The sequence below is a fragment of the Platalea leucorodia genome (genome assembly GCF_965183815.1).
Source record: "Platalea leucorodia genome assembly, chromosome: 5".
Taxonomy (NCBI): domain Eukaryota; kingdom Metazoa; phylum Chordata; class Aves; order Pelecaniformes; family Threskiornithidae; genus Platalea; species Platalea leucorodia.
In genome coordinates this window covers 75,737,469-75,755,630 of record NC_138827.1, presented here as the reverse complement: position 1 = coordinate 75,755,630, position 18,162 = coordinate 75,737,469, and the positions used below count along the sequence as shown (strand labels likewise).

Here is an 18,162-nt window from a genome sequence, read left to right as displayed (position 1 = left end):
ACAGGCGAATTTTAACTGCTGGAGAAGAAATGACAAAGAATATCCAGGTTTAGGTCTATGAAATCACACACAAGATGGCAAGCAGGAAACAACTACACACCGTTATTCAGAAAACACAGCAGAAAGCAGCAAATGAAAGTGATCAGACAGAAGCTGTAAGAGAAACATACTTTTATACACATTGTAGAGTAAAATACTGGAACTCCTGGCACAGGATGCTGCAGAATCCCCACCAAATGAGTTAAAGAATTAGGCCACTTAATGGGCGAGGCCTTATTCAGAGATGCACACAGTGCCTCTGGCAACAGCCTGCTAAAAACTGGGAATGCAGTCGGTGTTACTGACCGCTGCCAGCACTGGCTCTGGGCTGCAGACACTTCTGGGGTGCCCCAGCGCAGCTGTTCTTCAGAGCACGCCTCTGGTAACGTGCACGCATGGGAAATTCTAACACTAACCTGCTTATAGTAGTAATGGTAAAAATAACAGCTATTTTTAATAGGTCATTTATTAAATATCTATTCATATTTCTGGAAAAGAAAAAAAAATAACCTCAGACAAATTGTAAATGCAGCTAAGACCCCAGCTCAAGTCCTAATCTTACCCTCTCCCTTTTTTCACCATCGAAGAGCACAATACGTTTATCAGCTAGTATGAAATAACACAAAAACCTGGAGATGTTTAAGCTGGCGTTTCCTGATCAGCATGTCTGAGATCAAATCCTTTATTTTTTAATAAATGTTTTATGTGTTTGCATTTGTTTTAATATATTTCCATTTATTAAAGATATAATTAACAAGCTTTGTAACTTGAACAGAATATCTCAAAAGTTATGGGTTAATACAATTTATGCTATGAAACCCATAACATAGTAGGGGGAGTATTACTCTAGATAAATTAAGTAAGTTTGTACAATTAAACTGTTATGAAGCACAGATCATTTTCAATAATGTTTGTAGAGAGCTATCAAAGAAGCATAACAATTACCAGCAGAATTCTTTTCAGAAAGCATTCTTTCAAATTAAGTTTTCCTGGAATTAACACACACTGCCAAAATGCACAAATCATTTTGAAAGCGAGAAGTGCGTTGGACAAAAAACCACCACAGTTTAAATAACAGACACCTCATGATGCCACTAAAGCATTTTTAGCTGTGTGGTATAACAAGATAGAAACCTGATTTTTTTTTCTCTGCAATATGAATTTATTTTCCATGCAAATGTGTTTGACTGAAAATGTTCTATTACATGAAAGTTTGCAGTACTAAATTCTGTTAAATACAGAAAAAAATTAAAAAAATGTGACATTTTTCTTAGAAAAATGTTGTGACAAGATTTAGGCAAAACTGATCTATTTCCTTAGGAATTGTTCTATTTTCTGTTATAAAACAGCTCAAATATGTTTTCTCTGCTTTATACAAGATGAAATATGATTTACACATGAAATGTGGAAGTTGTCATATGCCCAGCAATTGTGTTCATTTCACAAAGTAAAAAAAATGTACTCTGATGGCATCAACAATTGCTTAATATACAACTATTGCCTCTGTCTTTCCTACTGACCATGACCACGCTGTTTCCTATTTCATGTCGAAAGACTTTCAGAATTTTCCTTGGTTACTAATGAGATTTAGAGTCTTAACCAGATGATTTTCATTCATTACTCATACAATGAATGTTGAGCTAGTTGCTTCAAATGACTCCAGGTAGAACAACTTATAAAATAAACTGCTACAGCAACTGATTTTTTTTTTTTTCACTTTGCTTCCAATAAACTTGAGCACTTCAAGCCACGTAGTTTAAAACGACTACAAAGATTTGAAACACCTCTTATTTTGACTTCTTATTTTCTATATACTGGGAAAGATGTTCCTTAAACACCTGCTTTGTAGGGCTGCAGTTGAAGTCTGACTTCAAAATTAAATTCATAGTTAAAAAAAAAGAAAACAAACAACTTCTTTTCCCCTGCCTCTAAGATCACAAGTGTAACTAGGCTCAGGATGTTACAATATTAAAAAACATTGTGAAAAGTAACAGAACAAGTTGACACACTTTCAAATGTGACATTTAAAACAGCAATATTCCTTTTCCAATTTTTAACTCTTGAAGAAAAAAAAAAAAAAATCAACTGAAGTATTTCCTGAAAATTTGATCAACTTCCTTTCATGTTTGCAAAGCTGAAAGAATATACAACTACAGAATGCCGGAAGTGCTTGTCCTGATGTTTGAAAATTTTTATAAAGCCTTCTCATGTAACATTCACATTGTAATCTGAAATTTTTACATTTATCACCCTAGCTTCAGTACCTGATTTTCAACTAACAAGCAAAGTTAAAAAGCAATGTTTTTTAGACTATAAAGTTACAATTACAAATACCTGAAACTAAGTGACAAAAACACCCATTTCACTGAGATCTTAACAGTTTTATTCACAAAATAAACAGCTTCGTCTTTCCAAAGGAAGAAAGACTCAATGCAATAGTTATAAAAAAGTGGTACTGAAAATTTGAAAAAGTCTGATAAAATTTACAAATGCAAACTATCATTTTGTACAAAATCTTTTTTTTAAAGAAAGTTCAGTAATAGATTTTAAAATACAGTTTTAACAGCTCAGAAATGCACATTTATTTCAAACTCTGGTTAGGTATTATTTTCGTCTGTGTGGGGAATTCTCCCTTCGTCTGTCCGGGGAATTCTCCCTTCGTCTGTCCGGGGAATTCTCCCTTCGTCTGTCCGGGGAATTCTCCCTTCGTCTGTCCTCATTCTTTCTGGATTCTCTGTACTGGTCAGAATAACGGTTATACTTCTCTCGGTGCTTCTCTGAACCATTTCTGTATCGGTCTTCTTGTTCCTCCTCTCTCGGACTTGAATTATTATGGGCTCTCTCTCTGGATTTTGATCTTTCTCTTTTTCTACTGCGATGTCCATTATCTTTGCTCCAGTGTCTGTAATCTTCATCATCAGACAAAGATGCTCTTCTCTCTGCTTTCTTTGGTTTTGAATTACTGTGTTTATTTTCTAGATCCTTACTTCTTTCACGGTTCCTATCCCTTCCACTATGGTAACTGTCTCTGCCATTGGACTCATCTCTGTGATGATATTTTGATAAGTCATCTCTCCTGTGTGATTCTCTCAAATTTCGGTGATTTCTTTCTGATTTGCTCTCAGTATCACTTCTTTCCTCTCGCTGCCTCCTTCCCATTTTCTTTTCAAGTGATTTCCTTTTCCGTTCTTGTTTTTTCCTGGAAACTTTATCAGATGCTCTATTTTTCTTTTGCATTCTCTTTCTTTTGGCTTTAGGAACATCTGAAATTATAAGAAATGATGGTAATAAGGTTGCATTTTAATTCACTATGCTTAACTTGTTAAACTACACAGAAAGTTCTAGAGAGTTATTTTTCTGTCAGAAAACTTTTGTGGGTACATATCTGGACAAAAGTTTCAAAATAATGAGCTTTGATTTTATTGCTCCCCCTGGCCCCCAACAGAGCGTTTCATGCAGTGGGGGAAAATTCCTCCGTTCTTTAATCGAGCAGGTACTGATTCTTTTTAAATGTCTGTCTGCATTACAGGCTTTTTATTTCACATGAAGAGAAATTCTCCATAAGAGTGTGAACTGGCTATCAAGCCCAAGACTACTCTCCATTCTCCCTCTAAGCTTCAATATTTCTCAGTAACTCCACTGTTATTAACAAAAGAACCTCACATTAACAAAAAGCAAGGTCACAACGCATCATCCCAAAACCTTAAGAGCATACAACTAAGAAATTAGGGAGTAGCCTTCTGCATTTCACCCCATTTACAATGCCTATACAGGTACTGAGAACATGATGCATCTCAAACCAAAAAGAAACTTCTTCCTCAACTTACAAAAAACCCAAACATGCAGTTGTATGCAAAACATTACTAAGCAGTCATATCACTGTTAAAACAGAGTAACTCACTAAACGGGAATCTGACATAAGATCTGCAAACCTGTCGATCCAAGAATTTTTTGGTTATGTAAGATATGCTTTCATATTTGAAAAGATTTGAAATTCTGTGTACTGACAAAACTCCAACAACCTTGCTCCCCACCTCCACCCCCAGTTAATTGCTAAAGAGGGAACAACCCAAATTTGTATAGATGTGGCTGCCACTCAGGAGTATCCATCAGCAGGGCTTTTATCCCTTAGCTATCTGCAAGTGATGCCTGACTTTTGAGAACCTCCACCCATCATTATCCTCTTGCTGACTTGATACAAAAGGACCAGGCATAGGCTGTAAAGTCATATATCAAAGCACTCTCACAAATATTTTTTTTTTTAGAAAGATCACCTTTCCCAGACCATCCAGTCTCTTAAAATCATTTAATTTTCCAATTACTTCCTTGAAAAGCTTATCAGTCAATGGAAATTAAAAACAGCAGACGGGGAAAGATCTCCAACACTATCCTGTGAGGAAACAGAGGCATGCTGAAATGGCTTGAGATAGTGGTACCACAGCAACATAAAAGTGGCCCTCTGGCTCATTTTCAGGAGAAATAGTGGCAGCTTTGTCAACAATTTAAGATTAAAAATATTGTATTTCTAAATATACAGTAGTGCTCATCTCAGTGGAAGAGGCCTTACTCTTCCTGTTCTTTATAAGGAACCTCTAGATTTCCCTCAACAGTATTGATCAGTAAACACTGAAGTTACAGCCATTTAGAATAACCATTAATTTACCTTATTGTATGAACTACAGCATCATCAGGTAACTGTTTCTGATCACTTTTTGAAAACATCAGCCATAAACTGATTTAATAGTACATCAAATATCTGAATTCTACAGCAGTTGGATAGCCTCATGTCTGAACTAAGGCTTCCTGGCATTCTGATAAAATGTGATGATGGATCACTTCAGATAGATTTTAATACATTAAGTTTTTTAAACAGTATTTTCCCTATTAGTTTACATCCACCAGAATGCAGAAAAAGATCTGAGAAAGTAAATACAAAGGAAGAAGCTGCTTTGATAACAGACAGATTTTATCCTCTGCTGCTCCTGTTTTGGTTGGAATGACCTCTCCAGAGCAGAGCTGAGCTAGCTGGTGAAGTTCCACACGCTAACTGTCAGTAAGACAGTAATCTCTAATTTAGCACTATGCTCAATTTCTAATCAGCAGGTTTTCTATTTTCTCTCATATACTGCACTGTTAAAATGCTGAAATACTGTAGCACATTCCTCTGAAAATGCGTTTCAATTCTACCAAGTTATTTTAAAGATTTAAAAAGCTGCAAAGACAGGAAGACTTGGAGTTATAACCAGTAATGGACCTCAACCAAGTTTACCATTAAAGAATATAGTTATAGTTATTAGTGTTCTGGCCACTGTATTTAAGTACACAAGAACCAGGAAAAAAAAAAAAGTGAAACCATGCTGCAAAGATATCAAAATGAAAAGTTTTAATGAATGTGTTCCTGAATGGAGAAAGGACAAGTAGTAAAAGGGAAGGTCCTAAACTTACAAAAATAAAGTGTTCATACTAGCAGACTGCAGACTCAGTTGGTTTGTCACTAAGGACTTACCACTCTGGTTCCTATCAAGCAGCTCAGCAGAGCTGCAGCTGTCTATGCGGGAGCCATCTGGCTCTTTGCTGAACTAACGCCTCCTCTGACCCTGTTTAACTGTGCCCTCCTCTAGTGCTTTGTCGTCATTAATGCGATTAATGCGATGACAAATCAGACTTTGTACAGTAAGATTGCAATGGAGAACAAAAACGCGTTTCCAAAACATGAGCAGTTCACACTGCTTTTATTTTATTAAACAACATTTTCATTTCAAAGGCACGTAATAAATCAAATTAACTTTGAATCAGCAAGCTTCTGTACTATAGAAAGTCATGCTGTGTTATCATCTGCTCATGTTATATACGATGGGGGAGATGGCACACACTAACTCATACTAGCATGTACTTTATATATTAAGCAACGTTTATGACACTTCATGTCAAATAGAAGGTTCTACATCGGCAGGATGGTATAAGATGCTAAACATTAATTATAATGCATAAAACTACAAAATACTAAGTTGTCAGCAAAAGTTAATTCTTCCTTGGAGATTTCTCTACAGACAAGAACCTTCACTATATCACCACACAAACTCTTCCTGAGGAAGAAGAATTAGAAATGGAGACTCAGAAGGAGAATAATCCAGCTAGAACTAAACAATGTCATTTCTGACCCATGAAGAGGCACATACTTACAGGGAAAGACACAAGTAATATCAAGCTCACTCAAAGCCAAGCAAAAAAGAGTTGTAGACATTAGTCTGTACAGTTCACCAGCAAGTGTCCCACAGAGATATTAACGGGGAATGACCCCAATTCCTCCATCCTCCACTAAACTGAAGCGATACTGTGCAACAGGTATGAACCTACAAAACAATGTTCCTCAGATATTTAAGTCCCGAAAACTGGAACTCAGATTTTCTAAAGTCTAAAATAAATTTCCAGGAGCAATATTTAGGTATTTTAAAACTTAAAAGTTTAAAAAAGTTTAATAGCTTTTAAAGCAGAGAAACTGACACTGTCTATAGTTAGTTTTTCCTCAAAACAAGTATACATGGCAATAGAAATGAATAGGTGTATAGAAGTAAATAAAAGAGAAATAAATAGTTACAGCTAGTGTTTAGGTACCTGAGTCACTGCTGTTGCCACTGCTAGATGAGGAGTCACTGCTGCTGGATGACTCTGAGCTACTACTGCTGCTGTCAGAATCAGAATCTGAGGAAGAGTCTGTCTCTGAAGATGAAGAGGAATCTGACGACTCAACATCTTGTTTCTGTGTCATTATCATCTTCGGTGCATTTTTAAGATGCTCCCGTAATTCATCCCTAATTAAAAAAAAATTTTTTTTTCTTTTTTTTTTTTTTTTTTTACAGGGAAGAAGGGAGGGAAGGAAAGTAAAAATCAAATCAGAAAAGTGTTCCTCACGTTAGTCCTCCGAGGCCAATAGAAGTGAAGAAATTGATGGCAAAGCGAGTGTTTCTTGGGTTATCCCGAGGCAACAATCCCTCAAAGAAAGGCTGCAATGTTCTGATGAAAACAAACATCTAAATTAAATACCATGCCAGCTTAGCACTAATTCTCATTGACATTAATAAACTGAAAAAGAAACTGTATGGATCTCCATAGGATAGCAAAAGTTTTCTCTTCATGCATTTTGCAACACTTTCATTGTTTATATCTGTGATGTATCTGATCAAAAAGCAATTTGAAAACTTGTTCTTTTATGAAAACATAAGCTTCTTCACACACAGAAGAATTACATACATACTGTCAGATCATGACAACAAGAAATCCTGATTTTGTGAAGCCCTGAAGAGACCTGTGAAATTACAGTAGCCTGTGATACCAAAAGGATGATACTTGTTGACCAAGAAGTTCAAAGATCTAGGTACCTATGCTAAAATCCCAAACAGGGCCTTAAGTATAGTTTCAAATTTAAGTTTACATGAGCTAAAGCATCTACTAAATTCTTCATCATACACAGAAGAAATCCCAACTTACAGGAAATAGCTCAAGCAACTGAAAGGAACATTGCCAGAATGCAATGCATTAAATTACATACAGGCTTAAAAGAATGTGTTATTTACACTATACTTAAGGATAAGCAACTAATCCTAGGAAAACTACACTTAATAGATACGTGGTTTTTTCTAACTTTTGTCAGAAAAAGAAGCTACAGGAACATTTACTACAGAGCTATGTAGCTGGCAAAACAAAAATAGACTTGACCTTGGAAAATTCTTATACAAGCTGAACTATCATTGGGGAAAAAATATAAGATACATCTTGCAAATAGTCATGCACATACTCGAACACAAATTGATGGTAACACACTCAGCTTAATGGGACTCTTTGCAATGACTAAACCTATACATGAACTTATTCTTGAAGTACTGCAGCTACAGAACTGCAGTCTTAGTTGAACCTGAAAACAGAGTTCTTATCTGTACTTTTTCAGATAAAGAAACTAATTAAATTTACAGTTTTGAAAATAAAATTTCAACTTACTCATCTTTTAATCTTGCATTTAGATTAGGAAGTCCCATATATTCACTGAGTTCCTGAAAGAATATTTTGACAAAAATTCTACTGGAAGATGTGGTAGTTTCTTCACTCAGTATTATACATTCAAGGACCTGAAAATATTTAGAAAAATATTTAGGAAAAAACCTTAAATTTAAACATGCATTATTTAATTTATCTTAAAAACCTTTGTCCTCCTGAAATAACTAGTAAGGACTGATTTTTTTTTTCCATGAATGTAAACCTTGTAATTCCTAGTCAAGACTTTCTTGCTCAAAAATTCTTTTCTACCACCTGGGTAGATCTGATCATATTTATACTAGTAGTTCTTTAAGGATTTATTTTATCCAGGAAAGCTTCACAAAAGAATATCAGGTGTGTGAACTTCTGGGTAGTTAAAGATTTGGGACTCAAGTTCTAAAGAGGTGAAATATTTGGACTGACTTGTGTGTGCCTGAAGAATGACAGACTAGGCTGTGAAACAGAATAAAACAGTAGGAAAAGAGAAGTAACCATGATAAAATAATATAACATTAAAAATGAAGAAATAAACATCTCAGAATGCAAGATCACCTTTATTTATTTGGCACTTAAATCACAAAATGGCAGTATTTTTAAATTTCTTATAATTATATAAAACTTTTAATTTAATATATAAAGATAATTTTAAAAGGTTTCTTTAGGCTTGTCTAGATACTGTTCTGCTATTTACATTGCTCATTAAAAGTTTAAAATTTTACAAAAGTATATTTTAATCAACCAATTCCAGCTGAGCTCCACAAAATAACAGCTTAAATCAACCACTTAGGAATGGGGGAGGGAGGATGACGATGCACAGGGAGCAGAAAGAGGAGATGGAGCAACACAGAATTGTTCAACAGTGTCTGAGAGATACTTAAAATAATCCAGTTTGCTACAAATGCAAGTAGTTCCAAATCATAGAATAAATACTAAAACTAATGTATTATATATTATTTCTGAATACTGGAGATTAATTATTGAAAAAGAAATCTAGGACAATAGCCTTTTTTACTTACACTCCAGGGAATTGAATCGGTGTACAGTAGATGAGCAAACATCTTGGCAACATTCCTCAGTTTGTTCGTTTCCAAACGATGAATGGTATCATATTGTTCTTTGAAAATAGCTTCAAAGGATTCCATATATTCTTTTTTTAACATGCAGAAACGCTGAGACAACATTGTATAATTTAAACAACCAGATTAAACAAAATATTAAACATGCAAATAACCTACATGTAAGTGGCCTAATGGTGCAAATATTTGCTGCAAGATTTTCCTTTTAAATAACACTTGGAGGAGAAGAAAATACCTTCAAATGGATACATTTTATTGCTTTCAGCAGTTTGTCAGAACAAGAAGCTCATCTGCATTGCAAATTAGTAATTATCAATTTTGAACTACAGCAAATTATCCAACAATTTATTTTACTTCAGTACATCCAGTGTTTTCACCTGATGTAACCCCATCAACCGTAACTTTTTTCATGACGCCACTGGAAGACTATTTAGAGAGGCAGCAGGGAACACAGAGGTAAGATTTTGGATATAAACATGCCAAAGAACATGGAAATTAATATTCATATTCTACTGAACATGTAGATTCATATGGCTAGTGCTTTGTAACTATCAGCATTAAGTATTTCCTCAAATACTGGATAAAACATACAAATGGGAAAGACCACTCGCTTTCAGCCTAACTTGCTCCCTTGAGAAGACGAATATTTTATCTTAACTAGTCAGACCTGTCAATATCCCTGTAGATGGGGAAAACTTAACTAAGAAATAACTGCAACTAAATTAGCAATTAGTTACACAAAAACAAAGAGCCAGCTGTTAACTGAAAAACATACAAAAAAACCCACCCACATCCCCAGGACAGTAAGTATTCAGTCTTGTGCTCTAAAGAAAACCTACTAAGCAGCTTTAAACAAAGTGGTAAAAGACCAGCCTCCAAAGGTAAGGTAAGGAGCCTCCAAAATTAATCTTCAGCACTGTAAAAAGGATATTTTTCTGGTAATTCATAATATTTTTACTTCTTTTTAGTACCATTCCTTTGCCACCGTTTTATTTTTCTACCACAATGAGAAAAAAGGGAGGCAAAAAAAATCAACAATATAAAGACAAAATGAGTTCTCTCATTCTGCATTCACTGTGCTTACTACAAGCAAAGTGTTAATTCAATCAACTAATACAACCAATCAACTAATGTAACCATTTTCAGAATGACAAAGAGACTATTAGTTTAACTTACCCATTAAAATTTAAGTTTGATACACAAAAAATAGAGTAAACCAATGAAATTATCTACCATGAAGTGTAAAATCTGAAAAGAGAACTCACCCCTGCCAGTAACCCAAAGAACTTCTCATATGTTCTTTGCTGAGCACAGCAGTCCAGTATCATATTGCAGAGTTCTTTCTAGTTTAAGCAAAAAAAAAAATTCTCCAGGTGAATTCACCATAGCAGCAAAAAACCATCATTACTAAGTACCAAAATATTGAAGAAAGCCTTACATGGATGCAAGCTTTGAAACAAGAGCATTTACATAAAACTTCATTAGCAACATCAGTAGTTTTCCAAATTTCTCATGTTTTAGAAATTACCTGGGGCATGAATATGAACTTTTGCCATTCAAATTTCCTCTTCGCTTAAGCTAAAATTTATGAGTTAACACACTGTACATCTCACTGAAAAACATCAAAACTAATTTACAAACTGACCTTACCACAGTGCAAAAAAGGAGATATGAGATAAAAAGGGAAAGTTTATTGTTTGGTTTGTTTTTTGGCTTTTGTTTTGGTTTTTTAAATAGCACCAATCCCAGCATTTATAGAAAATTCTTTGAAACTTCCAAATGTCAAAATGGCACATAGACAAGCCATTTGGAAACTCAATTACAACGTGCATGCTTAGCAGCATATTTCCAAAATCAGAAGTATCTGTCAATTTTGGTATATACTAATATTTTTAATTATTCAGCCATAATTTTCACCACAAGCTCTGCTTACCATAAGCAAGCAGAAGGCAGTGTTTCACTGCAATTGCTTCACCAGAGACGCCTGAGGATGATGTTCAGAAAGACTAAACTCAGCCTGGGGAGGCTGATCTGCCTAGACTTTCTCTGTAACTAGGAGAATTATAGAGGAGGAACTTTTCTAAAAAAGCTGGTTTAGGCTCATGTTGTGAATTGCCCTCTAGAAGAGCATCTCTCCTTCTTGGCTAGGAAGCACCAGAGGAAGCCTAGCTAGATTAGTCTCCCAAAACTTTTGTGCATTCCCCATCACCAGCAGCTTGCCTTCCCTTTTTCCCCATCTCCATGGTGGACATGGACATAACCACCGGCTACGGCAGTCCCACAGAAAATATTCTCCTTCCATTGATACGAACTATCTAGAACAGTTAGACCCAGTCGTTTTGGAATACAGGTTGTCTGCTCCCTTTCTCCTTGTTCCCCAATACCATCACCCCAAGAGAATTATCAAATCACTCTCTGGCAGTTGCCACCTCCTATTCTTTCACACACCAAACCAAGAACCAGAAGGAAACACACACGGGTGGATTCTGCTTTCTACCTCGCCTCTAGGACCAGAGCCCTTCACTGGCTGAGAGCAGCGATCTTGGCAAGCAAGCATACATGAGTTTAAAAACAAACTTATTCCTCTGACCTACTACTATGTAAATTACAGATTGTCATACAGCTATGAACTGGTTTAGGGCACATTTTGAAACATTAATTAAGGCAAGTGAGGCAAACACTTTATATAAATTAAGAGCCATGAAATACACGGCACTTAAACAGGACTGCAGTTTTTCCCATTAACTTTTTTTTTTATTATTATTTTCTCCTAAGACCAACTTCATAGCATAAACCAGTTTATGACATTCCCAAATAGGTTTTCGGCTGTCAGTCATGTATCCTTCACGATTAGTTTAATTTCTCTTTAAACTAATAACAACACTCCCATAAAAAAATTGGATAATTTCAACCATTTTGTCCTCTTAATATCTTAAACCAGTTTCTTGTAACATATACCAGATTTCATACTCTCCCACTTGTGCCATTCTTCCAAGCACATATTCTGAAAAGAAACATTTTGCCCATCACAAAAAACTCAAAATAAAGCTCCAACCATGCTCAACAAGAAAAAAATACCCCCTCCAAATATCGAGGCAATAACGTATGAAACAACCTTATAGATTTGTTTAAAGGCATTCCTTTCAACGCTGTCACACTGTGTTAGTGTGATGTATTAAAATGCATATTAACTTTTTATATTATCCTGGTTTACAGTAATGCTGCAGTTAATCAGTTTTTAAACAATAAAAAGGGTAAAGTGCTGATGCCACTGCTAATAAAGTCAGCAAGACTTGAAAAACAAATTACTTTTCTTCCTCATCTTAAATGCAATTACAACATTGGTATCCCCTGTGGTTTACAGTAATTAAATATTTTAACATTTTAATCAAATATTACAATGATTTCTAGGAGGGTACCTTGAATAATCACACACATGAAAACAGATTTGCCCACAAAGACATTCTTGCTAGTGTTATCAAAACAACTTGAGGTTACGTCTAGAGTAACTGTCTTCCAGATTAAAAATTAACAAACTTTAAAGTTATTTAATTATTTTTTGAGAGATGCGACATGTTCACATAGCAATTCTAACTTCATTTATAGCTTTAAAGGTTACTTAACTCATTTCTTTACTCCCAATGATAACACTTCTGATGATGTTTATGGCAGGAAGAGCCTCTGTTTTTTAGTGCATCACTTGCTTTAAAGAACGCAATGAATTTTGTTTCCCAGTTTTACAGGCAATTCACACACCGTGCTGTTCAACAGTTTCCAGACGATGCTCAACAAGTGACTATTCAGCTTTGTTAAGAAAGTATGTACAGCTATCCAATCATTAAGTAAAACTCTTTGAAAATATCTGACATCCCATACAGGTGGTGAATGATCTTCTGTAAAGATCTTTAATTCATTGTTGTATCATGGAAAAAAAAATGGCACTTCCCAAAACTGCTAAGAGAGAAAAGAAGGAGAAAGCTCCCCCTAAATACAGCGCTTTTCTTACAGTTCACCCTAAACATTTCCTACTAGCTCTTACCCAAACAGGATAATGGTTTAGACAGACCGTGGCTCAACCTAACATGGCAAGTAAAATGATACACTTAAAGATGCTAAAGGGTAAACTAGGAAACGACAGAAAAATCAGACTCGCTTTTTTCCCCAGCTTTACCATTTTAAAAAACAAGCACACCCTGCCCACTCTATATTCTCTCTGCTTCACACAAAGGCTATGTTCACTGCAGATAGCAGAGCTAAAGCAACTCAGCTTTCTCACTCCCTTCTGATCATGGGTACCTTTTTACAGTTACTACATTTTTTTTTCCATTTCTTCTTCCCTTATTTTTTGCTATTTCTGTTCTTTAACATTTGCATTCAGCTAAGACTGCACTTTCGGAGCTGCCCCACAGGCTGCCTCCAAGAGGAGGTCTCACTCTCCCCACCCTACCTGGAAGAAACGTAATTTCCAGCTCCTCTCCCTTGCCAGCCACGCAGCTCTGTTCCATCCATTGCATACACAAGCTGAAGCAATGATGAGACATCCCCACCCTATCAGCTAATGTAGCTTCTTAAAATACAAAACTATCAATCCCAGCACTTGGTTTCTACAATCATACAAGGAACTAAAGGAACTGATTTGCTGGAAGCAAACCTGCTAAAGGACATAGGCTGGTTTAAATCAATGTGAAATGGGAATTATGTGAAATTAGTGCCTTGCTTTTTATACATTTGCACTGCTTTTACAGATGCTACGTTTTTCCTTTTTCCTCTCAGCTAAAATGTATTTTACTTCCGCTTACTACCTTAAAGCTCTCTCTACTGCTGCATATTTTCATGTGTGTAACTGCCACATGTGCCTATTTTTTCCAGCATCTCTCCTCTTTCTCCTCTTCATTCGTCGAATTATCACTTAGAGCCAAGGCTGGCAAAGCCATGGAAGGTGTTTCAACAGCAGGCCTCTTGGCAAACTACGTGCAGTGCTCTTCACAGCTATTATACTGTCTCCAGGTCTGTCCTGTGTTTGGTCAGGTAATGATCTTTCTCAACTTTTATTGTCCCTTTATTTACCATTTTTTACCTCACCTTGTTTTATGTTTAGAGCAATGTAAGCTTAAAGCTGAATATGGTTATCAAAAATCTTGCACAAATCAGACCTACATGTTACATAGGAATCATTAACTGGATGTAAGGGTAGATACATTCTTAATCATGCTGCTACAAGCCTGCAACACACACACACAAGTCTGGTGAAATAATACATTAAAGCCCCACAGTATCTGCTTCCCTTCCACCCGAAGGCTACCCATGCAAAACTTAAAATTAAGTGATGCCACTGAGGTAATCAGAGTGGTTAAATGCATACAAACATACATACATGTTTGGAAGATCAAAGTCTAGTCAGAATTCTAGCTAATGCCTGTTATCAGTAACCCACAAATGTAGCATAATTCTGTATGTCTTCTATACCTTCATTTTGTAGACATCAACATTTACCACAACATACACAGAAAGGGCAATGAGCTTCCCAAGTACATAATGAAACTGGCTATTTTTACCTCATTAGTATCTTCAATGTCATAAAGATACGCAATCATAGAAAGCTATTTTATGCTTACTGGAAATATTTTAACATAAATATCACACGCCACATTTATAAAGCGCATGCAGCTTATTTTCCAAAAAATACAATTCAGCTTTAAGCACTCAACATAGTTGAAGATTAGTCTTAGATTTTTAAAAAAATTATTTTCTGGTAGAGAAGATCAGTAAGAGCTGAAAAATTTAAACTTATTAGAAGTTATGAGCGTATGCTTAAAATAATCTTATCTAATAGATATCATGTATTTAAAGAAGTACTTTTTAAAACTTGTGTTTCTGGGACTTCATCCCATATAGGTATGATTTAGAAGACCTCTTTTAATCCATTACAAATTATTTCAAGTGATATTTTGAGTAATCCATCTATAAGTTTAGATGGTATCTCCTGTCAAAGCTTAGCCCCTTTGTGTGATCCACAAGCCTATTAAGAGTAACCCTTCAGGTCATTAAAGAAATCTCAGGTCAGCCAAAGCAACTGGTTCATTCACACCTACCGAACTATCTAGAAACTGTTTTCAATTTTAAATATGTAATCTACATTGTTAACTGGAAAAAATGAAAGAGGGTAAACTAGTTCCACTAATTTCTTTCCAAATTTTAACTCAATATCCAGATTCTGTACCTATATGTGCATTTCCTGATGTTCTGTATCATCAGGGATTACATTGATGTCAATGGCATTGTATGTTACCCAAATTAAAGGCACCGAAGAAGCAAGACCTTGTCTATCAAAATTTTATATCCTAACTATAGAGTGTTCAGAAGCAAGGTTTTTTTTGTTGTTGTTGGTTTTTTTTGTTGTTTGTTTTGTTTTTGACGTTGTAGTCCTCTGAGGCTCCTACATGTGTGAAAACCAGGTCAAAAATACAATGTAATTTGTAAAAACATTGATCAGTGTAAAATGGCCAGCTAGTAACATAATATAAAGAAGTACAGAAATCAACACTTTGACTTGAAAAATGTCAAAGTCAGATTTCTAGTGGGAGTGTGGACCCACGTCAAACTCAAGGCTACTGAGAACACTAATAATTCCTTCCTTTCTTTCTTTGACACCTTTTGAAGATTCCCAAGGAATAGGCCTCAGATTGCTTTTCAACTTGTGATCTACACATCTCTAGCATCAAATATATTATTTCTATTCTAAAGATATAATTCACAAGCCATATAAGTTAACCTATGTATCTTATGTACTGAATAAACACCCCATAAACTGATGGACTGTCAAAAGTATTCCCAGGATCATACAGGTCATAGATAGCCAAACAGTTTAAGAAACTATGCCCTGTAGGTAGGGCTTAGTTACTGCACCTCGGATTAAGAAACAGCTGTAAGCTCACCCAGTACTTTTCAACACAAAGGAAATCAGGCTGAGGGCCAGCTTCTTTCTAAAGTTTTGAAATATATTATAAATATTCAGGTATCAATGTTTTTAAAGATTTAAGACTTTTTCAAAATTATATATTAATTACATATTATGTTTTATATAATATATAATAAATTCTTGATTTGCTGTTATTTGTCATACTAAAACATCTGGAAACTAAGGTAACTAATGCCTTGAGCCAGGATGATGTTCAGATGAGCAGTTTGAGAATAAGATCATTCTGATTTTGATGGAACTCGCAGATTTAAGGCAATGTATTTGAAAAGAAGGACTGTTAAATTTAATGAAAAATCTGAACTAAATGCTATGATAGTCCAGGCTAAAATAGTATACGGTTTAGAAAATTAGATGTATCCATGTCATTAGACTTATACTTCCAGATATTAACAAAAACAAAAGAAGCACGGAAATAAAGGAAGTTTATGCATTAACAGAATTCTAATTAAACATACTTTAAACCTCAATGTCAGAGTTACTGCTATGTACTTTTTTTTTAATTGATAAATTATGAAAATTCAGACTGATTCAGCATTTCAGGCCCACAAAAAGCCCTGCTTCAAAAGACGGGAAATCTACTTGATTGACGATCATCTTTCACAGGCAGTAGCGAGTCTGTGAACTAATCACGGTGCAGCTGTGAAACCTACCAGTTGCAATGCCCCACAATAACAAAGGAAACCGATGAATCTAAGAAATCATCAACTCGATCAGAACGTAATTATCAGCTTTAGACCATCCCACTCTATACCAGTTTCCTGGACTACATTCTCACTGAACGTCAAGTCAAAATAAGTACTTCTGTTATCTTCAAGACTTGATGCATAAATAGCACAAGAGAGGCACTGACACCCCCACCCCTCCAACTAGGACTGTTTTGAGCAAGTGTGACACCATCCTGTAAAAATGAAAATGTGTCAAATGCATGCATAATTCTTCCAAGAAGGCTGTGCCTACAATAACTTTTTTCAAGTAAGAAAAAAAAAATACCCTGTGACCCATTACTTTTGTCTGGGATAACTGCATTGAGGGGCAGATATTCTCATAGAACAGGCTCTAATTTAATTTAGCAAAGTTTCAAGTATTACTGTATACAAGTTTAGTTCTCATCACAACCAAAAAAAGGAACAAAAGCCTAAAAGCCAATCTGTTATAGGCACATTTTCAAAGAGCAAGAACAATGTATGGTTGGTTGTTCTTTTAGCTGGTCATCCCGGCCCTGCCCCTTGAGGGAGACTGGGCAATGAGGTAAGACATTTCCCTTTCTGCTCTCAACTTGAATGACGCTAAGAACCTTTTAAAATTAAGTATTCTGTAGGCAGTAGCATCTTTCAAAAAAAAAAAAAAAAAAAAAAAGAAAAAATCTGTATTCTTCACATATGTTGTCTTAAAGAAGGATCAATTCTCTAGCTAAGTAGTTGTCACTCCTGTCTAGATTTGTATTACTGTGAGGATCCTCAACCCTCTCAACTAAAACCACCAGAAACCGAAATGTACTCCTCCAAGAACAGAGACAACAACAATCTGTTAGGGGGAAGCGTAAAGTAAAAAGCCTATTTTTGATATTTTAGTTGGGCTTGTTTGTTTGCTTTCCTCATAGTTCAGAAGCCAGAACAACTGGTAATACCATACTCCTCTAACTACAGTTTTAATTTATTTAAATTTTCTTCTTTGGTAATGCATGGGATTAACGCAACTTTAACACAGAAAATAACAGTACTTTTTAAAAAAGAGAAATAGCATGCTCTGCCAAAACTGAACATATGCCCAAAGAAGCAACTGTAAGGCTTGTTTAGAACAGCTGCTCACAGGCTGTAGTACAGACTACAAGAAAGCTTTTCAACTTTTGATCTGCAGGCTTCAGTTGGGTCCAAATAACACCAAGAAAAGCAAGCCTCCTCCTATTACATTTCCAGCAAAAAGGCAGAATTTCAACTATTTGAATTTCTTTTTTCCTTAAAAAAAAAATCAAAAATACACACAAGAATTGAGTATTTGCAATACTTAAATACTACCACCTAATGCAGAATAACAGAA

At 35.4% G+C, this 18,162-nt stretch overlaps 1 protein-coding gene across 7 annotated transcripts in view; it reads right to left on the bottom strand.

Annotated features, from left to right (window-relative positions):
* Window positions 1-1,104: 1,104 nt before the first annotated feature.
* The window catches only part of CWC22 (CWC22 spliceosome associated protein homolog), a 36,107-nt gene continuing 19,049 nt past the window's right edge, over window positions 1,105-18,162 (bottom strand). For 5 of the 7 annotated variants that reach the window (XM_082313356.1, XM_082313355.1, XM_082313354.1 and 2 more), the window contains exons 15-20: window positions 10,412-10,489; window positions 9,087-9,239; window positions 8,035-8,162; window positions 6,952-7,053; window positions 6,655-6,851; window positions 1,106-3,302 (exon numbers count right to left, since the gene is read on the bottom strand). In XM_082313356.1, the coding sequence (XP_082169482.1) occupies window positions 2,644-3,302; window positions 6,655-6,851; window positions 6,952-7,053; window positions 8,035-8,162; window positions 9,087-9,239; window positions 10,412-10,489 (1,317 nt within the window). In that variant the 3' untranslated portion in view covers window positions 1,106-2,643. Of the gene's footprint in view, window positions 3,303-6,654; window positions 6,852-6,951; window positions 7,054-8,034; window positions 8,163-9,086; window positions 9,240-10,411; window positions 10,490-18,162 lie in introns of all 7 variants that reach the window. The other 2 variants (XM_082313358.1, XM_082313357.1) reach the window with 1 other exon arrangement.